At 36.2% G+C, this 26,246-nt stretch overlaps 2 protein-coding genes across 4 annotated transcripts; one reads left to right on the forward strand and one right to left on the reverse strand.

Moving 5' to 3' along the window:
- The first annotated feature begins 58 nt into the window (after positions 1-58).
- LOC126810896 (phospholipase B-like 1) lies at positions 59-11,272 on the forward strand. 2 transcript variants are annotated; one of them, XM_050536249.2, is made up of 10 exons: positions 59-658; positions 4,389-4,614; positions 5,283-5,520; positions 5,918-6,079; positions 6,537-6,681; positions 7,120-7,320; positions 7,724-7,864; positions 9,369-9,554; positions 9,863-9,969; positions 10,338-11,272. In XM_050536249.2, the coding sequence occupies exons 2-10, from the start codon at positions 4,460-4,462 to the stop codon at positions 10,509-10,511; spliced, it is 1,509 nt and encodes a 502-aa protein (XP_050392206.1). In that variant the 5' UTR covers positions 59-658; positions 4,389-4,459; the 3' UTR covers positions 10,512-11,272. The 2 variants fall into 2 exon arrangements, with proteins under 2 accessions (XP_050392206.1, XP_050392205.1); XM_050536248.2 differs by lacking the exon at positions 59-658 and adding an exon at positions 2,297-2,549.
- Positions 10,793-25,168, reverse strand: LOC126810899 (uncharacterized). Of its 2 annotated transcripts, XM_056098580.1 has the most exons (7): positions 24,661-25,168; positions 19,016-19,039; positions 18,227-18,583; positions 15,900-16,480; positions 15,854-15,866; positions 15,623-15,695; positions 10,793-14,855 (listed from the first exon to the last, which is right to left on the reverse strand). In XM_056098580.1, the coding sequence occupies exons 1-7, from the start codon at positions 24,722-24,724 to the stop codon at positions 14,480-14,482; spliced, it is 1,488 nt and encodes a 495-aa protein (XP_055954555.1). In that variant the 5' UTR covers positions 24,725-25,168; the 3' UTR covers positions 10,793-14,479. The 2 variants fall into 2 exon arrangements, with proteins under 2 accessions (XP_055954555.1, XP_050392212.1); XM_050536255.2 differs by having other exon boundaries at positions 15,854-16,480; positions 24,661-25,166.
- Positions 25,169-26,246: the final 1,078 nt, after the last annotated feature.

A 26,246-nucleotide genomic window follows, 5' to 3' on the forward strand; every position in this document is an offset into this window, starting at 1 on the left:
CAAGTCTCACGTAGACGTGCAGGTCAAGAAAGAATAAAAAATCATTTCGGTGGCCGGACGAACTGTTCCATTGACATTTGATCGACAGAAGAGAAACGATTAATTCTCACGGCTGACAGCCTAAACCAAGAATTCCAAGTATTAGGGTAGCTCAATATCTTAGAAAAAGATAGCCACGACGAAACGACTAGGATAGTAATATCCAGTGAAATTAGATAGGATTTCTATTGTATTCTTTATTGTGTTATCGTTACATTTCATCAAGCCTTTAAACAAAATGATCAGTGTATTTGAACATTAAATAGTGTAAAAGAATATGCCCGCCAGGACAATGGGTGACTGCGTTATAGTGTGTAATTACCGCAGTTCATTTCAGAAGCAACAACCAGTGCTTAGCATCCCAGTGAGATTACACCAAACATTGTTTTTGTGATCTGGGAAATTATTTTTATATAATGACAGTTTAACTCCATTTAATGCACATTTAAATGTCCGGCTATTGTGAACTGAACAGTAAATACCGATCGTGACATCTTTGTGAGAAAGTTAAAGTAGCGAAAGCCAATCGGGTTTTATTTTATTTATCTGGTTGTTATAAGAATTGTTGACAATTGGAAAAGTGGCACCGCCATTACTCATGGAAATTTTTTGTTTTTAGGTTGTCGTTACTTCGTTAAAATCTGTTCGTATTATTATATTATTTTATTATATAGTCGCCAGAACGTATTATTTATATAAGGCATGTTCAGATTTAAGTTGAAAAGTAGCATGGTACCATATGGACCATGTGATGGTAAATTGTTTATTTAAATCATTCAACCGTGCTAATCGCCATCGCACATAAACCCGTGTCAACACATATGGTTTCAAAGTAATAGATATGATATTTTCTTACACAAGTATTATTACCCTCGGTTCAGAATAGACTATTGCATCAGTTTATTGTCTGGGATTAATCTAGCTAGCTACAGTCACCATGGCTCCAATTGTAAGAGGGTTGCATCTCTTATAGTTCATCGATGTGTCAGTGAAACGTTAACTGGCAAACAGACGGACGTACAAATTCGAGTATTATTTTATCCCAGATATTATTAAATGGCATAAATGATATTACTATTATAATTATGATTTTTCACCACGTTAATAGATTTGTCAACATTTCACGAACGCGCAATTAATATAATATTAAAACTATAAATTAATGGCAAACCTGAAACAGATTATTTTTATGATTATTCATATCTATGTTTTCATGGATTGGTTATTATATTGATCTTTAATGCATTGCTGGCATGGATCAAGCATTTTCAGTAATCAAGTGGTTGGTATCAAGGGCGTGGATTTGTCATAACTTGAGGGGGGGGGGGCGGGCGGATGAACCCTGGAACCTTTCATTACCAAACAAAAATAATAATTACGAACAGTTTACCAGTGTTATTTTGATGAAAGCTGTAACTAGGGGTAATATAATGACGATATGGTAAAATTGACTACCTACAATTACGTCGTGAAAATGAATTACTGTGGCGAGACCCAAGGCAGTGGTTAGATAGCCTTCAGAACGGGACATTCATGTGGATATAAACCTGAAAATCTGTCTGGGCGATCAAAATCATGGAGGGGACAGAGACCTATTCGTCCCCCTTTCGATTCTAATGGGGGGTCCTGCCCCCCGCCCCCGCCTCCCTCCCCCTAAATCCACGCCCATGGTTTGTATGTGTGTGTGTGTGTGGGGGGGGATGCGTACAACGAAGTGTTTTGTGAAGCCAATCCAAATTCAGACTCCTTTAAAGTTTGGGAGCCTCGATGGCTCGGTGAGCTGTGCCATGTTCAAACCCTGTATTGACCGAGAAAGTTCATCAGTATATTCCAGCGTGGTTCCCGTATTGTTAGTGGTGCAGGACGGAGGGCCTGTCAAAATAAGGGGCACACTGTCGTTCATATGAGACGAAAAATCAAGCTCATGTATACATATTAGCGTGTACTTAAATGAACCATTGACAACTGGAATTCGATATAAAAGTAAGTCGTAGTGCCGCTGTCCGAACACACTTTCCCTCATGCAGTAGTCGGCGCAGAACCTTAGGACGTTAAACCCCATTTGATTTGATTTCATTTCATTTTAAATTCAAGCATAAATAACTTTACTTGCTTTGTATAGTTAGCTATATAATTAGTTCACAGAGCCGCCATATATAATTTGATGGTTTAATTTTTATATTTATAACGTAAAACAGCTTTGTTATTGATATCTGGCATTCGTTGATAAAAGTAGCTATCACGTGATTGTCACGTGACCTGGTGTACAAATGTCTTCAACAACTCGTGATTTGTGTAGCTGTACGTACTATAAAATCAATAATAGATTGGTCACATGATTATTTTGAGGTCAGCTTGGTATATGTATCCCAGAAAGTATACATGTCGTTATTAATCACAAGATAGATTCGAGGGATTTATACAAGGCTGTCGATCTACTGAATTGAATAGCCTAACCATGAAGGCAGTGGGCCTCTTGTCAGTTGTTTTAACACTGCCTTTATGCTTCGGTAAGTCAGTGTTATTTTTAACCTATTGCCATCTCTACTTGCCTATTGGGGGGTTGGATGGCTGAATGGTTAGCGTGTGCGCGCTGTATCATACAGTCTGTCATTGAGTCTACTGGCGTGGTTTCGAATCCCCGGTTGTACGTGGCAAGGAGTAGGGTCGCCTGTCCAACCTCGTGGGTTTTCTCCGGGTCCTCCGATTTCCTCCCACTGCTAAAGACCCCTACGCGCAAGCGAATTATGTAAATAAAATTAAACCATATGTTAGTCCCGAAATGACCTAGTTTGTGTCGAGTGGACGTTAAACCCCATTTCTCTCTCTCTCTCTCTCTACTTGCCTATTATATATTACTAGCAGGATACCCGGCTTCGCTCGGGGGTCATAACTCCGAAACCAGAAGTAGTAGACTGACGCCACCTGGCCTATGTTACTCCCCTGTACGAGATACCCCTATACCCCAAATTTCAGACTCGGGGCAGACTCGGGACTAACACATGGTTCAATTTTATTTCAATAATTCGCGTTGGGGTGTTTAGCAGTGGGAGGGAACCGAAGTTATAGTCTGAAGTAACGACCTCGTTTCTTGTTTCTAAAACGGGGTGGTGAGGGAGATGCTTTTAGGGGTTTCGTCTATTGATAAAAAGTGTGTTTGGATAAAATTTAAGACAAATTTACCAAGTCTGGGGGGTAGAACTAGACATATCGTATAAATGTGTAAGCGGTTTTCAGGGAGGTTAAAAGAAAATACCTTATAATTAAATGAAGGTAAAGTAATTGTGAATATGATAATATATTTATTTTCTTTTGCGATATAGAATACCTCGTGAAATTCTCCCCCTATTCTTCCTATTCTTGAAGCAGGGTTGTCTATTTTGATGGCAATTCGCTAATATTGTTTTTTACGAATAGTAATGATATTTTATAAGCTCTAACATGTCATGCTTTGCTTCATTTTCTCTTTTTTATATATAATGGACGCGGGAAATAAGTTACACAACCGGGAATTCATTTTTTTGCCTGGAATGCTTGACTCTCCGAGAATCCTTGCTGACATACTACATATTCAGGACTATTATAATACACAAAATTATTTTGTATTTTAAAGTACATGCGTTGAATATGGTCAATAACCTATTCATCAATTGCTTTTACCTTTGTGAGTGTTACTCTCAATTGTCCTTTTCTCGGGAATGCATGACTCTCCGAGAATCCTTGCTAATATAAAACATATGCTGCATAACTATTATAAATCACGAAAGTATTTTCTATTAAGTACATGCGTTGAATATTTTCAATAACCACATTTACCAATATACATTAGTAATCTGTGTAAATCTCAAATTAATAAAAAAAATGGCTAGTGTGAATTCGAAATTGTACACACACAATTCAAATGTTGTTCTATGTGTTAATAGCGTGGTCGAATGTGTGCACCTTAGACCACCGTGTCTATCATCTATATGCGAATGGTGAAGCTTCTAGCCAAGACGGGAATGTGAGGACTGGGAATGCATGATTGCTCTGGGTACCAATTTACCCCACCAACGTACCCTCCCTTTATTTCTCTCTTTAATGGAACCTGATCAATCAAAATCTGCAATAAGTGATTTTGCCAAATGTTTAAAGTCTCTGGGCGTGGTTTTGGCGATATAGGAATCTCTGGCAAACAGCATTATTGTGAAAGGCTTATCTCTTATCAATCCAAATAATGGTTCGATTCCGTTCAGTATTTAGAAAGAATATATATATTGTTTAACATAATGCCTATGTTAGCTGTCTATCGATGTAATTTGATTTTAATGTACAATTTTAAAATGGTTGTTCATAAACATGTATTCCAGGTGGAACGTTTCAGAATGGCAGCGCATACTGTTCAGATAAAGCGTGTACATATACAGCCAATCAAGTTGATATGCTTGGTGCTACAGCCTTTGGTACCTTTAACGACAGTTTATTAGATGTTGGCTGGGGTATATTAGATATTGTAGCAGGACATGGACAAACACAAGCTCTAGATGATGATATCATGTTTGCTGCTGGATTTCTAGAAGGTGTGTTTACTGCTGCGTAAGTTTTTGTTTTTTTCTACTTTTATTTTGTTGGGTTTTCTTTAGACATATTGAATATTTTTAAGCAAATTGACAATATATGTGCATTTGTAATGCTTTTAATGGCCGTTAAGTTGACTAATATTAATAATCTTTTCAATATAGGAATGTGAATAATTTGGTAAATTGGGGTATATTTCCTATATTTATTGAGATTTTCTTACACATACCAGAGCTAATTTACGGACTTTTATTCAAATATACGTGTACATTACGAAATCAAATGGGGCTTAACGTGCTACTATTTAGCATTAACCGGGTAGCATAAGGGTAATTTTGCCTACTCTTCATCAATTTTAAACTATAACGGATATGCGGGTGGACCTTGGTTTAGCCTCCCCGCCCTGAACCACTGACAAAGGGAAAACAGTACAATACTCAATGAACCTCGTTGCTCACGTGTACACGAAGAAGCTGCTCCTTGTTTAAAGTCCGCTTCCACTGAGGGTGATATCATAGACAAGTTGTCTTATTTTGTTTTATTATATTATCGCACGCACAGGAGTCTACCTTGTGGGAAACCGGGATACATACGCCCACCACTAGGGCATCAAAATAGGTGGAAAAAGGTGCATCATCTAGTGACTCTCTGATCACGTCCATGGGTCGAATTCCATTTAATTACAGGAGAATAGCTGATCATCATAAAAACGTATTGGATATTTTCTTCAACAAACCAGAAAGTGCAGTAATTATACCTAAACTAATGAAATATTTCGCGGCACAAGATCAATGGATGAGGAAAATGATCAAGGAGAATGCCAAGAAAGATCCGTTTTGGACCCATGTTGGATTGGTAACATCTCAATTTGATGGATTATTAGAGGGTTACCAAGCTGCCCGACTTACACAAAAATCTTTACCGGTACTTATTATTTCTATAACATCTGATGTCAATTTTAATGTGAGGTATTCACATAGCGAACAAAGTGTTGTTGTGCTGTTGCATTTAAACAACTAGGTTGGTTCCTTTAGGCCCGAGGTTATCTTTTATCACGGAACCTTCGGTTTCTAAAATCCTGCTCCAAGCGGTTAATTCAGTGTCGTGCATGAGGCCAGGCATGTTTGCTCTCTCTAGGAAACCAAATCCAAATTTTCAGAGCAACGTTTCCGACCTTGATTTCAGAGGCTTTAAAGGTTTATCCGTCTCCTTTGGAAATATTTAAATCGAGCCGATATTCGTTCGTTCGTTCATACTTTCTTGAGGGTGATGTCGCCGACAAAACAAGACGTTCATCAACCTGTTTTCTTTGTAATTGTAGGATTTACAGATGTATGATTTTCAAATGATGAACAGTAATGGAGATCTATCAGATCTGATCGCCATAGTTTATCCTCAGGGTATAGCTGATTGGAGAAATATGACTAGAGAAGAAGCATTTAGATATATTATTACAGGCGGACGATGTTCGGCTATGGTGAAGGTAGGTAAAGAGTCTTGTCGGTTAAATTTCTCCTTTTGTGTTTCTATTACGTATGATGATAATAGATGTCGGGAATTCAGTAGATATATTGTGTGTTCCACTTACAAGAACAAATCATTTGTTGTTCACGGATGCAATGTTCATCTTCTTGTTTGTCTCTCTGCTTATCCACAAGAAAAACAAATAATGCAGCTTCGTGTGTCATGTAAACTAGATACTTTAATCAGCTTCAAAATGACCTACAAAATAAGTGAGAATCCCGTAAATTCCTTTTATTTTTTATTACATAATCTAGGTAAACTATTTCTTAATGTGACAAAGGGATCGATCTGATTGATATGCAATTGATATTTTCCAATCGGTGGTCGTTTCTTGCGATCAATCCAACAATTGCTACATGACACACCCCTACTCTTTTATTTCCATTCCGCATATTTCCTCTGTAATATATCCACAGGTGTTGGGAGCCTATGAAGATCTGTTTATGTCTCATTCAACGTGGTTTAATTATGGTGGTACTTCAAGAATATATAAACACTGGAATTTTAATGTCAGTAATCCAAATACAGCCGCTAAAAAGCTGTCATTCTCTAGTTACCCAGGTAATTTAACATTTTCTTTGCATAGAAATTCCGATAAAATTTCTATCTACTAACCCAATTTATGTCTTGTTCAAGATGTATTATTGTTCTCACCTGAAGCTGGCCAGCAGTGATTCCACGTTTGATCAGCGGAATGCGACTAAATGGCATCATTATTGATTTTAGTGCGCGTAAGTACTACGACGGTGTAGACTGTAGAAACTGGATAAAACTATTTCCAAAGAAGTAGAACATGAACGACAGCTAAAGGCCATTTTCAGTCAGTTGTAGGAACGCGTTGCCACCGGTTGCTTTCAGTCGTCCACAAATTACTTGCAACGTGTTGTACCCAGTCAATCTTAATCTACTTATCCAAGAAGTAACATAATATTTTCATATTATTCATAATTGTTGTGATTTGCATTAAGACACCAATGTTTGAATTTATTTTTATTTTAGGATTTTTAGAGTCTATAGATGATTTCTATATGATGAGTAGTCAGATGGTTATGTTACAGACAACTAACAATTTATTTGATAAAACACTATATAAATACTGTACTCCCCAAAGTCTGTTTGCCTGGCAGAGAGTTCGGGTAGCTAATATGATGGCAAATTCTGGTGAGGAATGGGCTAAAGCTCTTGAGCGATATAATTCAGGTGAGTTGTCGGCCCAAGAAAGTTGTGTCCCTTGTGATGGCAAAACTTTCCTTGTTTTCCAGATGTGGCATTAAATGCATGTTACTTTGTAATTTACAATGATACCTACTATATGAATGTATGTAGTATTATACCATAATAATATAACTAATACTTTGTTGTTTACACTGATACTTACCAATACTTTGTTGTTTACGGTGATGCTTACTAATACTTTGTGGTTTATGGTGATGCTTACTAATACTTTGACGTTTACGGTGATACATATTAATACTTTATCGTTTACTACATCTAGTACTTTAAGATCGATGATAGGTAGACTCCTAATATTGGCTATCAGAAAGAATCCAAAATTATTTTCCAATAATTGAATTAAGACATACTATGCTGTAAATTATTTCAGGTACATACAACAATCAGTATATGGTAATAGATCTCAAGCAGATTTCACTGGGAAAAGAAATAAGAGATAATGCATTATGGGTAGTAGAACAAATCCCTTCATTGGTAGCATCTGGTGATCAAACCAAGATATTAAGAACAGGTAAGGTGTAAACTACAAATTTATACATTATCCAAAATATAGGTACATTGATGGTAGTACAAAATATAGTACCATTAATGCTAGTCCATAAGTAAACAATATAGTAGCATTAATTATAATCCATAAGTACTGTTAATGATAGTTCATAAGTACCATTAGGATAGTCCAAAAGTACCATTAATGATAGTTCATAAGTACCATTAGCGATAGTCCATAAGTACCATTAGCAATTGTACATAAGCACAAATCGTAGTACGATTGACGATCGTCCATAATTACCAAAATAATAGCCCAAGAGTACAAATTATAGCACGACCGGCGGTAGTCCATAATTACCATTAATGATAGTTCAAAAGTACAAATTGTAGTAACGTTGAGTACCATTGATGGTAATCTAAAAGTACAAAATAACACATTAGCGTAATTTACTCATTAGATGTTTTAATGCTGTACTTTACCTTTTTATACGCCCACATTGAAATGTGGTCGTATATTGTCGTCGCCCCCGTCCGTCCGTCCGTCCGGCGTCCACAATTGCTTGTGGACGCTCTAGAGGCTAAAGTTAATATCCGATTGACTTTAAATTTATATACAGTCTCAGGCCATGAGACGAAGAAGCCTATTGATTTTCAGCGATTTCCGATAATTACTGCCAGAGTTATGGCCCTTGATCACTTCAAAAAATCTTGTGGACGCTCTAGAGGCCAAAGTTAATATCCGATTGACTTTAAATTTATACACAGTGTTTATGGTCATGAGACGAAGAAGCCTATTGATTTTCAGCGATTTCTTATAATTACTGCCAGAGTTATGGCTCTTGATCACTTCAAAAAATCTTGTGGACGCTCTAGAGGCGAAAGTTAATATCCGATTGACTTAAATTTATACACAGTGTTTAAGGTCATGAGACGAAGAAGCCTATTGATTTTCAGCGATTTCTGATAATTACTGCCAGAGTTATGGTCCTTGATCACTTTGAAAAATCTTGTGGACGCTCTAGAGTCTAAAGTTAATATCCGATTGACTTCAGATTGATACACAGAGTTTATGATCTTGAGACGAACAAGTATATTGATTTTCAATGAATTTGGAACAGCTTAATCCATGATACAGTATTAAAAGTTTTGTATACAAAACGTTAGCATGGGGCAGAACTTTATAAAAACCAAACAAATTCTAATGGTTTTCTGAGTTGTTGCTCTTAATCAGATTTTAGTGTATTATAAATGTTTCATTACCGAAAAAAGTAAAAATATGCGACAACTCTTGTTGACTGCCCGGACGATTTAGCTGCTGTGGGCGTATGTTTCGTTGCCTGACAACCTATCTTTGATTTCGGAAAGACATTGTCCGCTAATATATTTTAGATGCTTTTTGAAATGTTAACAATTATTATTTGGAGGAAGTGCAAACCAATAAGTATAAGCAATATTTCAAACTTGGGTTTGCCTGAATATGGATGTATTTTGTTGTGTAATTTGAGAATAAAACAATTCTATTGTAGGATATTGGCCATCTTATAACGTCCCGTTCTTTGATGATGTATATGAAAAAAGTGGATATCCAGATTTTGTAGCCAAACATGGCGTAGATGCTTCTTATCAACTGGCTCCTCGAGCTAAAATATTCCGTCGTGACGAGGGAAAAATATTAGATTTGGATTCCTTTAAAAATATAATGAGATATAATGGTAAGTTTAGACAATGATATATTAAGAATGATTTGCAATACATTTCACATTTAATCGAATCTGTATATAACATGTCATAGTATTGCTTGGACTATTAGATGTATATAACATGTTATAGTATTGTTTGGGCTATTAGATGTTTGATATTTAAATTAATGTTGTAACGAACAAAAATGTACACATTTAATACATGTTTAGTTTTCAACACACATTTACACATGTTAAATGTTTAGTAATGAACAAAATGTACTAGTGTTTAATACATTAATGGCGATGAACTATAATATCACCCCCTCTTTTAATACTAGATTATAAAGATGATACCTATTCAGAAAATAATCCCTGCAATACTATTTGTTGTCGTGGAGATTTAGAAGCTACAGGCGCTGGGGCGTTTGGTTGCTATGATACAAAGGTAAATAGATAAGATTTATTTCCGGATTTTAAAGCCATTTTCTTTCTCCTTTATAATTATTGAAAAATTAATCTTATTCCTTACCTTATATTGCTTGGATGTCTGCTTGCTATTTTGTTATTAGTCTTTTTCTACACTCGTCAGTATTAGCATCTGCTTCATCATCATCAGCAGCAATATGAGAAGCAGCAGCATCAACATCGGCCATAAGTAACATTACCATGAACTATCAAGGGCAATGCTTGTATTAAAGATGATGACAAATTTTCTACATCATTGTCTATCCAACAGGAAATTTTCAGTTCAATAATTAAAATGCTTGCCTGGTTATTATCATGACAATTATTCTTTGATTATTATTTTACTAGGTGACAGATTTCACAATGGCCTTGAACCTGCAAGCTGACATTGTGAATGGACCAACTTTAGGAAATAAATTACCTCCCTTTCAATGGACAGCACAGTTTAACCAGTCTCATGTTGGATTACCAAATGTATATAACTTTCCCTTTATCACAGCCAGTCCAAGATGGACCTTATAGCTAATCACGACTCTAGCCATTTTATAAAACTGTCTCTCATTTGTTCATCCTGCCGGTGATAGTTATCAATCATAAATCATCAGCTTATTATTTTTAAATCACTTTGATATTCGGAGTTTGGGGTGTAATGGTCTTCCAGAATTGTCATAGAATAATGATGAAAATTTATGTTTTCCTGCAACAGTTGGCACGGGTTCTGTTCACAATTCGGAGATATTCTTTAATATTTAAGGTAAAATATTATATTTTCATAGACTGATTCTTTTTGTGAAAAACTAAAGTAAAAGTATTAAACATATTTATTGCAAAAATGTGAACAAACGTTATACAGATAAACATTATACATTTTTAAAACCAGTAACAATTAATCTCTCAATAATAACAATAACAAGTTATTATACATGATATAATACATTCGATCATGAAATTTGTAAATGTTGATGTCAATAATAAAGTTTTGTCTGATATTTCTTTATTTTTGAGTGATATTATTTTTATGTTCAATGTTAAATTCTTTAATAGTGCAATAGAGAATTCGTCTGCTGTGGTTAATATACAAAAAGAACAATTGAAATGGGAACAAAATGTCAATTCTTTCTAACAATATATCACTTTCCGCTATGGACTTTTTTTTAGATTGCTTTAATTAGAAATCTGCTTTACTTGATTGATTTTTATGTTTAAAAAATATACAAACCATCATTAACCAAATATCATATTGTTATGTTTTTATATACTAAATAAATTTGTATTGTCAGGAATTTGTGCTGGACTTGTCACTATATAGCATTAGTTTGTTTAATGAAAACAGAAAACCAATGGTTGCCATGCAAGATACGTCCACATTTTGCAAGAGATGGATAGAGAACAAGCTAAAAACTAAAGCGAGTTTTTGTATAATCAGGGGCCATAACACAGAAAGTTATTGTGGGAAATATTCGAAAGAGACTGATATCTTTGGGATATAAAGATATATTTCAAGTATTCATCAAAGTCGGATAAAAATTGTGATCTCTAGCGGGTCCACAACCTTCTTATTATATACTTTTACACAATTTGCGTACAAAGAGTGGCCATTTTGTGGGTCAGTTTCATTTCGATTTTCCCTAAATTCTAATTTAATCTTCATTATGGTGGAATGGTGATATATTTAAATGTTTTTTTTTAAACCCGGATAAAAATTGTGACCTCAGAGAACCCGTAAGCTAAAAAAAAAACCCATGATTTTTCGTGTAATCAGGGACCGTAATCCAAGACCTTACGGTCTGATACGCGAATATCGAAAGTGACCAAGGTCTTTGGGTTATAAACATACATTTCAAGTTTCATCAAAATCTGATAAAAAAATCATAACTTCTAGAGGGTCCACAGCCATCGTATTACATACTCTTACACTATTTGTGTACAAGGAGAGGCCATTTTTCAATCGGATAAAAATTGTGACCGCTGGTGGGCCCACAAGCTAAAAACGTAATTTTCCGTATATTCAAGGGCCATAATTCAGGAAGTTACGATTCGATATGCGGGAATATCGAAAGGAACCATGATATGTGGATTATAAACATGCATTTTAAGTTTCATCAAAATTGGATGAAAAGTGTGACCTTGTTATATAATATTTTTACAGTATTTGCGTACGAGGGGCAGCCATTTTGTCCGACAGTTTTGGTCCGATTTTCACGCAATTCGTACTCAATCACCATTATGGTGTAATAATTGAACGGGTTTTAAAATTAGATAAAAACTGTGGCCTCTAGAGGGTCCACAAGCTAAAAACGTGATTGTTCGTAATATCAGGAGCCAAAAGGTGACCGTCCAATATGCGCAAATATCGAAAGGAACCGACATCTGTGAGTAATAAACATAAATTTGAAGTTTCATCAAAATCAGATAAAAATTGTGACCTCTAGAGGGTCAACAAGCTAAAACATGAATTGTGTACAATCAGGCGCCATAATCCATGCCAATATCGAAAGGAATCGAGATCGTTGGGATATAAATCTATATTTCAAGTTTTGTCATAACCTGATAAAAATTGTGACCTGTAGCATGTCAGGGACGACGACAATATAGGTCCACATGAAAATGTAGCGTATAAAAAGATCATTTAATCGGACAAGCATATAATCGGACGTTGTTAAATATAGTGTGAAGCTATATAAAAAAAAATACGTCAAGGTAAAAAAAAAAAATTTCCACTTTACTTCATTCTGACATACATTAAATCATATAAGCTAGCTATCTGCCTTCTATAGGCGTCTTCAGATATTAATAATGTATACAAAATATTGAAAATACCATACATTCTTAGAATAATAGATTACCATGACAATGGATATATATATCTACATGTATAATACATTAAAGCGAACATCTATAAGAAAACAACCAAGTTATGGAGCATATTAGTGTCATCAATTTTAGGAAAATGTCTAGTTCTATAATTTGCCTTTATTATAATACGCTTTAAAGGGTGGGGTCCATTAATTTAAAGAATATGCTCGTGACGTCACGGGTTTCTCCAGAACCACCAAGTCTATTAGAGGTAGATAGTAGAAACACGACTAATAGTTAATTTCGATGCTCAAAACACACACATTTTCTAAACAACATGGCCATAATTTTCAGCTTGGAGACATTATTTTGAAAGAGCTGTTAGTTGTATTGATGACCTCACTGACGCATTCTTGACACCAGTAAACTATTAAACCAATAACATTATAATACAGAGGTATCTTGTAACAGTGACGTCACGGTTGTTTTATCAATTAATGGAAACGCGTTATGAGAATAATCATATTATCATTATTTTTTTTATTTTGTTGATAGGCACAAATATGATGCCCAATCTCTTGAATAATGAGAAGCCATTGCCTGCATTACGATTTTGGCTTTCTTCGATGCTTCAATGGAAAGAGTATGACAAGGCAGTGATCCAAATATGCGACCGACCTTGACGATGGTTGTCCGTCGAATGGCAGGATTAGATTTAAATTATGAGACGTTTTTAGATTAGGATTACCGTGGACAAAAACATAATGCATACATTAATACACCATTTATATTTAATCTGAGATATATCGAGTAAAAGCGCATAGTAAATGTAAATGCAACCTGGATAATTATGTATTAAGGTCCATTTAATATTATTTTCATACTTTCACGACTGTACTTCATAAAACGAGTAAAAGCAATAACCGTCAATGTAGATTTAGTTAAAATATGACAAATAACAAGTAATGAGGTATTATTTAATGGATTTTCTTTTACAGCTTTTATATGATTTTATTGTAAATATATATGTTTGATTTTGTATTTATTGTATATACTGTAGTGGGCTTAATATTCCGCACAGTATATATTATTTGAACAATGTGTGCTCAATCCTAAATATATCGCTGTAAAAGTTTTCTTTAAATCAATTACTTAGTAAAAGGTTAATTTTCTTAAATGCCTAACTTTGGAAAGGAGTTTTTAGGCCTGCAGCCAAATTTTCTAGCATTTACTCGACAATACTGACGATTTTCATCATATCCTTATCGAGTTATTGCAAACATTTTGCTTGGAACTCGGGGGATTTGTGTTGCTGTTGTTATAAGGGATCACAGTGGCTCAGTTGGTAAGATGTTGGCGCGCTAACCTGGAGGTCCAGTGTTCGATCCCTGTGTTAGCCGAGAAAGTGCATCGTGGTTTTCCGGCGTGGTTCCCCCTTGTCAGTGATGCCTGACTGAGGGTCTAGCAAGGGGTAGCATATAGTCGTTCAGATGGGACTAAAAACCGAGGTCCCGTTTAAACATTGGAGTGCACGTAAAAGATACCTTGGTATTTCTGTTGTTATAAGCTTCCACAAATGTATAGTTTGTTTAGATTGAGGATCTTGTAGCGGAATTGTGTTTCTAAACAAGCTAGAAAGTTTGGCTGCAGGCCTATTTGGACAGTAAAAGAAGTAGGCAAGCTAGTGTTTAGTTTTAGTTAATGTCATGAATCGCTGCGATTCGTGAATTGGCTATATCGCTTATTTGAGAACTCTCCAAATTAGTAGGTGTATTGTCGTAATTAGGAGAAGCATCACTTAGGTCAGAACTCCCGACATTAGTAGATATATTTTCTAAATTAGGAGGTGCATCACTTATTTCAGTATTCACATTATTAGGCGGAGGAGAAGTATCCGACTCCACCACAACGTCATTCAACTCATCACTGGCATAGACCGACCCTTTATTTGGGTTAATTTCTTCCATGTAACCAGAGTTCACTGCTCCTGTCGGTTCACCATAACCGTCGTTATTTTTGGCGTTACCACCATCCACTAATTCTTCATCTCGTTTCTTTCTACTCTTTTGACTAGATGAAAAAAAATACACAATACGATATTGTTAATGAAAATAAAGTGTTACTTCACAGTTTAAAGATTAGCAATACAAAGAGGCCACAGCTTAATGATTAGGAATACATTGGGACCACCTCACAGTTTAAAGAACTTAGTTTAGATTCGCACTGTATTTTTTGACCCAGTCCTTTTCGATGGCGGAGTATAAAAATGTTACGAAAATATGATCAGAAATATCTTGTTCTTTGAGACTTACACCAGTAAGAGGACCAGTGAGAGTGTTGATGTGTCTCTGTATTCGATGCTCACTTATAATAAATGCGTGACCTTTAATAATATAATTTATAAGAAGCCACGGTAGCTCAGTGAGTAAGCAGCTGGCTCATTGAATAGGCGGACCCGGGTTGAACCCCGGTGTTCGCCAAGAAACAGCGTCTGGTCGTTCGGGTTGTACGAAAAACACAGGTCCCGTGTAAACATTGACGGACACGTAAAAGAACCCTTGACAGATGAAATTCAATTGTTGTCCGTGCAAAATGTCACTCATTGTACACTGTATGGCATGTGGTTCTCTTCATTATCATTCAATAGCTACTAATATTTCAGCAATTTGGGCTAGTTGAACTATAAAACTGTTCAATTTGTGGAGTAAAATTATTCCATAGCTACACGATGCTTACTTTTGCTATAGGCGGATGGATGTAGGTGTCATTAATGTGAAAGGAGCTTAGACTTAAATCAACGCCGATTAACCGTAGATTAGATTTATAATCATACTTACATCAACAGAACAGCAACTAACGCAATAATTAGCAGCAGAAGTCCAACGCCACATGCTACTGGTATAATTAGGTCTGTAAAAACATGAAATGTTAAAATATTGATGAATATGAGCAAACAATTTTAGCTGAATTTATGAAAGTCTATATTACATAATCTAAAAACATGATCAAATGATCAATTTGAAATAGAATCCCCACTCCAACACAAAATATGCCTCAAATACACTCGCCTGAGTTTGAATCATCTTTTGTTACTTTTCCTTTAATTCTGGACTGATCTCGGGTATCATTAGGACCAGCACCAGTTGTTGATTGTGTTGCTGGTTGAGGTCCTGTTGTTGTTGGCTGGGCCATTGTTGTTGTTGGCTGGGCCATTGTTGTTGTTGATTGGGCTATTATCGTTGTTGGTTGGGCCATTGTTGTTGTTGGTTGGGCCATTGTTGTAGTAGGTTGGGCCATTGTTGTTGTTGATTGGGCCATTGTTGTTGTTGGTTGGGCAATTGTTGTTGTTGCTTGGGTCATTGTTGTTGCTTGGACCATTGTTGTTGTTGCTTGGGTCATTGTTGTTGGTTGAGCCATTGATGTAGTAGACTGCGTTGTGGTTGGTTGCGCTGTCGTAGTTGGCGGCTGTGTTGTGGTTGGTTGTGTTGTTGATTGTGTTGTGGTTGGCTGTGTTGTTGGTTGCGTCGTAATAGGTTGTGTAGTTGGCTGTGTTGTGGTCGGTTGCGTTGTTTGTTGTTGTGTCGGCAGGGGTGTTGTTGCCTGTGTTGTGGTTGTCTGCGTTGTGGTCGGTTGGGCTGTGGGGTCAGTTGAGGTTACACCGGTTTGGCATGTAACTGTCATCGACTCACTTGAATCTTAATAAATAACACAATTTAAAGAATATAGTATGATTATAGTACTGGCAATCGTGAACAAAAGATTGCTCTATATTTATGTTACATAATATATTTGTAAACAAAGAAGAAATACCCTTCCAATTTAATGATTTGTTATCTGTATTTCTTGTCCATAACAGCTTCTTGATCTTATCAGCAAATTCTCGAATATAATTATATCTATTTTCCATTTTAGACATAAAAAACAAAACGATCATAGTCTATATATATTAACTCCCACTAAAAATGACATGAACTTTTGATTTACAGGAAAGTTGGAAGTGTGGATTTGGTTAAATTTACTGTGCCAATTTTATGTCCTTGTCGAAACTAATTAAGCCAACATGAAATATAATTGTGTAAAGCTTTTCTGGCGAATAGGGGAGATAATGTATACTCTTCAAAAAAAGTAGGGGATATTCAGAAACAATACAAAACTGCGGAAATGCACTGCTGTTTTTATTAGAGGTCAATTGCCTAAACATGAACATAAATAGTTCATATGGGCGGCTTATCTGACGGCCTCATTTCACTCGCAAAGAGATACGCCGTCAAAAGTGAAAATGGACCTGACCCACCCCCCTTGCAGTGCCACGCCCAATTCTTGCAGTGTTGTCGGTTGACGTTTACGTCGACGAACACGTCTCCCGATGAACATAAAGCAAAGATACGCTAAACAGTAAATATTATGCAAGAACAGATAGGAATGCTAACATGGATAGATAACCCAACACGCGGCAGTTTTCATCAACCCTTCCTTGAAGTGTCAAATTTGACAATGAACCCCTCCCATGTGTACGGCGCTATTGCGTGTCGGACATGCAGCTCGATCAGTGGTTCGGTTTGGGCGATAAGTTCTTCATCTGTGAACATACTCTCAAAGCATGTCAAGTGTCCATGACTATTTATCATATCACATCCTGCATAGGTATTTGCATTTCAATACCCCCTACTTTGAAAAGTATATATAAACAAGCCAACGGTGAGGCTGATGACCCTCACAAATAACTAGACTTCACTCATTGAATTTGTACATTTATTATTTTTATAAAGCATATAACAATCAAATTATTACCCCCTCCCCATATTCGTAAGTCTCAGCTAATTAATGTTCTTATCTCTGCTTGGTCTAAGCAGAAACTGCTCATCAGCCAATACATTCCCATAACGCACATAATACCCCAATTAGATCCCCAATTATTGTGTTTCAAAAGGTGGGAGAGGTAGTTGTTTAACCGAAGCGGAAAAGGCAGCCCGGAAAAGGAAGCCCAGACAAGGCATGCGCTTTTTGATTTGCAGCCCATGGGTTTCTGAGAGTCGAAGAGTCTGCAGGGATTTAGTAAAAGATTATTTAATTTGTGAATGTTGAATTAAAATCGTAAGTGCTAAAATTATCTTTGAAAATAGATTCAATTAATATACAAGTATACAATGGATTGTTAAACATTTCTTGGATTCATAACGCATAACAGGGGACCTGACAGGATCATAAACCGACCCTGTCACATACTGGGCATACCATAACAAGTTTGAACATTACTACTCAATTAGAGGTAAACTTATTGACAAGGGGACAGAATTTTTACAACGCAAGTAGGTTTCGTCCATTATAGTCTGAAAATACCTTACGTTAAACTTGCTGTTTCCAGTATATTTAACCATTACCATATTTGGTATTCAAACATATCAGATGAATATTCACGTTAAAAAAATCTTTTAACTTACTTGCTTGTAGAAATATTCTACTACATTCGCTGATTTCGTTTCCAGGGCCAATATCTTTAGCTAGCACAATATTAACTGCATCGCCATTATTTTGTAACTGAAATGGTGTGGCATAATTTGTCGATCCTAAACAATTGAATACACCACTTATTCCAGGCCTAGTCATATCCAGACGATAATCACAGGTTGACCAAGAAGACGGTGGGAAAATGGTCAAAGTTGGCTGGTTCCCGTCGCTGGTTGATTTTATGAGAGTAGCCGTACAGGTACATTGTGTTATTCTATCTGTGGCGAGGACATCTGATTCAAGATATATAGTAGTTCCGATTTTTGTCTCTGCATGACACATGCGTACAGCTGCAAAAACAAACATTAGTAAAATAATGACTTATTGTTTGGCCAGAATATTAACGAAAGTGGATTTTACATATCTAAGTATATTTCACATTATTACTGGTATGGTGACAGTTTCTAGCTCAGGGGGTGGAGTGGTCGAGTGGTACTATAACTAGACGAACTATCATTAGATCAATGGAATAATTACCCCTCTTCTAGTCAATATTTTATTTTCAAAATAGAGTTACAATACAATTAATTTAAGATATTTAGCTGAAAAGTTGATGAAGAAACGCTTTTTCAACATAACAAGGGGTGGAATTGCCACACAATTTGCAAAGTTTACAACTGAACATAACAAGAATATCCTTACAATGACTTTATATATTTATAGAAAACTCGTCATCATTAGAGTATAAATAAAAGATGTATTCAATATTGTAATTAACTTACCATTATAAGTTCCACATGACCCACCTGAAAATAATACAATAAACACTTATAATAAGTCAATATGGGCTTCTTTTTGGCGTGCCTGGCAAACAGGTCAACTACAAAGGGTCTAAGGATACCCGTAACCACTAACCAGATTGTAATCCAGATTATTTTCGAATAGTAAGCTTTAAAGTATAGGATAAATACAATATTATCTATCATTTTTCGCACACCAAGAAGTCTAAAATGTATAATTTGTAATACGATTTAGGCCTTAATCGATGAATGTGGAAATGTCGGGATTGCCTAAAAATTTGAGGTTCGGATGGGCGTATAATTCCTAGCAAGTAAGACAAAGAATTCATTACTGTCAGATGTGCGATACCCTCAACATCTATAAAATCTGATAAATAGACCACAATCATTGCTGAAAAATATCTGCGATAATAGCTATTTTATTAGTCGCGCGCTCTGTACCCACCATTTGCAGAGTCTGGAAGTCACGCAAAAAGGAATTCAGTTAATGTTGCCGGTTGAGATAGAGAGGGGTAACACCTAGACAGACATTTTTTCAGCACACTGGTAATCCTTCTGAAGACGATTATACGAAGAACGATGTATTCTATGTTAAACTTCGTTTTTGAATCTGTTTAACCATTTCTATCATATATGTAAAATTGATGGACGTCAACGTTGTCCTTTAATGCATCGGTCAAACATTTACTAATCCTAATGAAAATGTACCTATTTATAGAAGTATGGTTTATATATATATAAAGCTTTAAATAACACCAACAAAACTCTTTCATAATTATATTTACAAGACATCAAAGGTATATCTTAATCTCATGTGGCAAATCGTGATAGCGAGGACTTCATATGATTGAAATAATCGTTAGAAACTCATTCATATAAAAGCATCTCACCTCCACTAGGGAAGATGACATCTACCCTACATTAATTGGTGTGGTTAGTTGGAAAAGGTTATTATTGATAAGTGAGTGCAGTAAGGATAAAATATTTATAGTTTATAAGTATCCAAAGGTACTGATGGCTAATGAGTAGGAAAGAGAAAGGGTGGAGTTTGTCTGATCAACACATTTGGATACATAAATGTATTAGGAGAGTATATCTCTACGCTCCATCTGTCAAGGGATCTTTAACATGCACGCAAATGTGTACACTGGTGAATCTCTGTGTTTTTGTATCACCAGTACGTCTTTGAAACACTTCCCTTGTCAACCTTGACAGGTGAGAATGGAAGGAAAGGGATGAGCACGGGTCTACATAATAGGTTGCTCCGTTAGAAAGGCACTGGCTCGCTAAACAGGAGGTCTCGGATTCGCTTCCGGTGTTAGCCGAGAAGGTTCCGTGTTTTTTTTTCTGCTGTGGTTTTCCCATGTCAGTGTTGTTGGGGGTCTGGCAAGTGACAGCGTTAAGTCGTTCGGATGGGACGAAAAACCGAGGTACGCATAGGCGCGCTTGTAAAACAACCCTTAACAGTTTGAATTCAATTACTGAACATACAAAACTCCATCATAGCATCCTGTATAGAGGTATGCCTGTCTGCAGATGGGACGAAATACCGCGGCACATATAGGCGCGCTCGTAAAACAACCCTTGACAGTTTAAATTCAATTACTGAACATGCAAAACTCCATCATAGCACCCTGTATATAGGTATGCCTGTCTTCATTATCCCGGTAGGTGCTGAAAAGTAGGACGTTCATTCTACGTTATTTGATCACTAGAACAAATCAGAAGAATGCACTGTATTGTGGCATACATAAGCCGAGTTAAATTTCTATTTATTATACTTTACCATGAGCATGACGACACCAAAAAAAAGCCAGCAGGTTTGACGTGAAAGATGATATAGTGTTTTCTAAAATACGTTCCCCCGTGGATACCTTATTATACGCGCAAGATTATTTAAGTGTCAAGCATACAATATTAAGTTCGCCTAGTTGGTCACAATGTACTATGAATGATGCCTATACATTTCAAACTTATCGAATGACAACATTGGTGGTTAGACCCTTCACAAGATTCTATAGATAATAGTAATAACTCTGGGATCGGATGATAAATATATTGCGCAGAATATCCACAAGAAATTGATAATGTCTTATCTACTTGCTTCTGGAGCCACACAGCTTCTGGGGCCACAGTGGATCAGTGTATATGTTCCTGGCTAACTAAGCAGAAGGTTCCGGGTTCGAGCCTCGGGAAGGGGAGGGGGTTCTAGTGGTTTAAGGCGTACCCGTGAAATCACAAGGTCTGATATTGAGTCAAGTGGCTTGGTTTCGAGTAGAGTCGCCTGCCTCCTCCGGTTTCTTCCCACGGCTAAAGATCCCTACGCGCAATCGAATTATGGACATAAAGCTGAACCATGTGTTAGTCCCAAAACGACCTAGTTTGTGTCGCGTGAACGTTAAACACATTTCTCTCTCTTAATCCTCAGGATTTTCCAGCCAGACTGTCAGTGGTGTATGAGGGAGGCATTAGTAACATGAACTGATGTCCATCGGTGTACAGGTAAAAAAAAAAACCTTGACAAAGTTTAAATTTGGGATGAGGAAGTATACCATAGTAAACAAGCTATTTACTGATATCATATATTTAGAGATAAACATATCTATACGATAGCTATATAAACTATAAAAATATACCTGCACTATATCACTTATCAAATAAAATAAACTACATTTTATTTAAATCAAAAACTATGTATATAAAGTAATGGATGATGAGAGGGACAGAGAGTGAGAGACAGGTAGAGATGTGGGGTTTAACGTCTACTCGGCACAAACTATGTCATTTCGGGACTATTACACATGATTCAATTTTAGCAGTGGGAGGAAACCGGAGGAAACCCACGAGGTTGGACAGGCGACCCTACTCCTTGTCACGTACAACCGGGGAATCGAAACCACGCCAGTTGATTCAATGACAGACCTTATGATACAGCGCGCACGTGCCGTGCTAACCATTCGGCCATCCAACCCCCTGTTATGGATTCTTGAAGCCGTTTATTTATCGTGTGATGAACTAGAATATACATGAGATCACCGTCACACTCTATAGGCGTGAACTACACAAATTGAATATATTTCTTTTTACTTCAATTTGTGACACGCCCTATTTCACCTATATACGTAGTATGAAGGATAATTTACCTATGATTTGCATCTAAAGAATATGTAAAGTCATTCCACGTAATTGAATTAAACGTTAACATGAAAGGGGAAAGGCTCCATATATGAAGCATAAAAGGAGAAAGGAGCCTTTAGTTATGTGTGCTTTACGGTGCTATTTATTAATTATATTGTTATTTTAGCTATTATAATGGATGTCATTTTATTGGACTGATTTTATCCGGAAAGTCATTGCATCCTTACATTTTTTTGTGCTCAGTGTTGTTGTACAAGGGCATTAACTCCGCTATTAATCGTTGCATGACACTGAATAATCTTTCATAAATGTAACCATACCGTCACAGTACATTTTAATGAAATTAAAGAAATGTTAAAAAGCCTGTCTTCAAAATCGTACACATACTTCCAGTTACGGGGGCTGTAACTACATAACCATCTTGTCCGATAAGCCTTTTCCTTATGTGTAAGTGCCGTGGTTTCGATACCAAGCTTGTGCGTGACAATCAATAGGGTCGCCTGCCCAAACTTGTGGATTTTCTCCGGGTTTTCCGGTACCCCAACCAAGATAATAAAGACTCCTATCCACAAGCGAATTATCGAAATAAAATTGTACCATATTAGTGCCGAAATAGTTTGTTGTCGAGTGGACGTTAAACCTTATAACTCTCTCTTTGTCTCTTTTATTGGTAATCTTACCCTCCGAGTAAGCACATAATAAATTCTTGGTTTAGTCTACCTGTTATTTTTATGATTTTCCCGAGCAGTCCCACAATTCGTAGGGTGCACGTTAATAGTGAAGAAATAGTCCAAATAGATTTTATCTCAAAGCCCAATATTGCGTTGATTGGGAGTAATCGCTTGATTTGCCCTGGGCTTAAGTTTGATTTGGGTAACAAATAACAATGTCAACTTAATTAAGTTTGATATGATTTGTCAAGTTTACATTTGTTACTAATCGAAATAACTCACCAGATTAACCCAATGCAATAATTTGTATCTAAATCATACATAGAGGATTATCTGTATGAATGAATGGGGTTTAAATTCCTATGTACTTATCTGCTGCAACCCGGCCTACATTAAGGAATTGTATCGTGCAATGTGAACTGTGGTAAATTGGTACATAGGCTCTGGTAAGTTAGTGTAGTTTTGAAACCACATAATAAGGTAATTCAAATTTGTATTTTTACGAAAAAGTTCCACAAATATTCAGATAAATACACGGGACTAGGATAAATTTTGAATGTTTCTAAGAATCTTTCTATTCAGAATTAACTAATCTGATTTACTAAGATATATCTGGGACTCGCCCTTTATATCTGATTCTGACGTTGAGTTAAGAATATTTATCTATAAATAATTAAAATCAACATATAAACTATATATGTTTTAGATTTCATTAGTAAATGGGAGCTATATCGTTCGGCGATCGCAATACAACATTTGCTAAATATAGTCGTATATCTTTTGGATCACTGCCTTTTAGTACTCTGCATCAACCGGGTTAATGAAGAAATGCATACGCCATGGAGTTGTTTATCGGGAAATGTTGCCATTATAGCAATCTACTCTTAATTCGAATTCCAACTGTCAGTGGATCTTTAACATGCTACCCAATGAAATGAAATGGAGTTTAACGTCCTACTGTTCTGCTCCGAAATGTGCTAATGAAGACGGGCATACGCCATACAGTGTGCTATTAGAGATATTTTGACCGGACAGCGACACTACGGCCTACTCTTATATCGAATTCCAACTGTCAAGGGATCGGTTTTATGTGATCGGTTTTCATCCCATGCGAACGATTAGATACCTGTCCTTGTCAAGCCCTCCGGCAGGGGGAACCATGCCCGAAATTGGGGATGAACTTTCTCGGCTAATCCAGTTTGATATTGAATTTCAGAAGCTGAAACTAATTGGTTGCGTGTAATTACGGGAAAATGGCGATTTCTAAAATGTTATACCAAAGACTGACTGATAAAACAGTAAAATTACGCATTTCTTAATGCCACTAGTAGAGCCATCGCAGTCAACTTATATAAGTATTAAAATACAACAATATGACCCGAACTGACAAAACAAATGGGGAACGTGTTGAAAATATATTCTTTTCAACGTGGAGCAAATATCTCATCAATCACAGTAACACACTCCTAAAAATATGACTTACTTTATACAGTACACTTAATAGTGTAATACTACAATAAACTTTTAGAATTGAAGTTATTTTCAAAAACTTTAATTCAACAGGAAGAATAATCATGAGGCGAAAAAACATTAAAAACAACCAATCTCACACGAATAGTGACAAGAGGCAATTAAATGTTTCTAAGCATTACATTTTTGCAAATATTTGAGTTCTATTTGACATGAAGTATAGCTCGTGTTGCAATGATTGTATCATAAAAGTTTTCATAACACCATCAATGACGGAAAAACGGAACAAATGTCTTCAAAACATGTGAACATTTACATATACATATAATTGTATAAATCATTACTTACCTCGAACTTCGACTGATAAACAGCTCAAGATAACATATGCTAGAAAATATGTTAATTTCAACATATCTATATTATTTTCTCTCTGTATTACAAGTAAATAAATTCGTAATATTTCCTTTTAAATAAATCCAAGTTTCATAGCACGACACAGTCCAGTTGTCCCTTTAAATGACGGTAGATTTAAAATGTGACGAGCATTATACTCTAGCGATCGATATCTGATTAAAACTGTAGAGCTCCCGTGTCTTCTATTGTCAACTGTGAGACGCTGTTCGTTCTCTTAAAACATCATATATCTAGGTGTGCTGTGATGTGTGGCAGGAGTCCTATAGTAAGTAAGTTATTCGGTAGTGTTGGTATAAATTCGACAGGGTTGACAAACAGGTTAATGGTATGGTTATATCCTGGTTATTTCATTTTTTTAAAAATTTCTTCGTGCGAAAGTAGGGATATATTGATAGGCGTTTGCGCAAATAAAATGAATCACATTCTGGAGTTAAATTCCACGACGTTGAGTGAGAAACCATGAGCTGACTAAATAAACTATCTCAACAGGGGCATTTCATTTGCCGTTCCGAAATTAAATCCCCCCCCCACGCCCGCCCTCCCCGAAAGCTGTCAATTGCATCGTTCGACAAGGCAGATGACGAGTCAATATGGAATGAACTTATCGTACTTTTTTATACGCCCACATTTTCATGTGGACGTATATTGTCATCGCCCCTGTCCGTCCGTTCGTCCGTCCACAATTGTTTGTGAACACACTAGAGGTCATAATTGTTATCCGATTTCAACGAAACTTGAAATTTATCACCCTAAGATCTCGGTTCCTTTCGATATTGGCATGTATCGGACTGTAACCTCATGGATTATGGCCCTTGATTGTACGAAAAATCACGTTTTTACTTGTGAACACTGTAGAGGTCACAATTTTTATCCGATTTGGTTGAAACTTGAAATATATGTTTATAACCCACAGATCTCGTTTTCTTTCGATATTCGAGCATATCGGATAGTAACTTCCAGAATTATGGCCCCTGATTTTAAAAACCGTTTAAATATTTTAACATTCCACCATAATGAAGGTTGAATTCGGATTTCGGGAAAATCGAAATGAAACTGCCCAACAAAATGGCCACTCTTTGTACGCAAATTGTGTAAAACTATGCAATACGAAAGTTGTCGACCCTCTAGAGGTCACAATTTTTATCCAATTCTGATAAAACTTAAAACATATCTTTATATCCCAAAGATCTCAGTCCCTTTTGATATTTGCGCATTTCAGACCATAAATTTCTGGATTATTGCCCCTGATTTTAAAATTTCAGGTTTGATTCATAGCCTTATAATATTCTTTTTTGAACTGCGGACATTTTTAGATATATATATATATCATAATAAAAATAACATTATCGTCTATAACAAAATAGGGCTATGGGGTAAATTGAAAATTGAATTTTTACGTGTATTTAAATGTAATGGGCAAATCAAAAGGTAAAATTACCAGGACTGGACATATATTCCCAATTGTACCCGAGGAAGCTATACCTGAGCATTTAATTATTAGAGAAAAAACATTTTGTTGG

This window comes from Patella vulgata, chromosome 2, assembly GCF_932274485.2.
Source record: "Patella vulgata chromosome 2, xgPatVulg1.2, whole genome shotgun sequence".
NCBI classification, from domain to species: Eukaryota; Metazoa; Mollusca; class Gastropoda; family Patellidae; genus Patella; species Patella vulgata.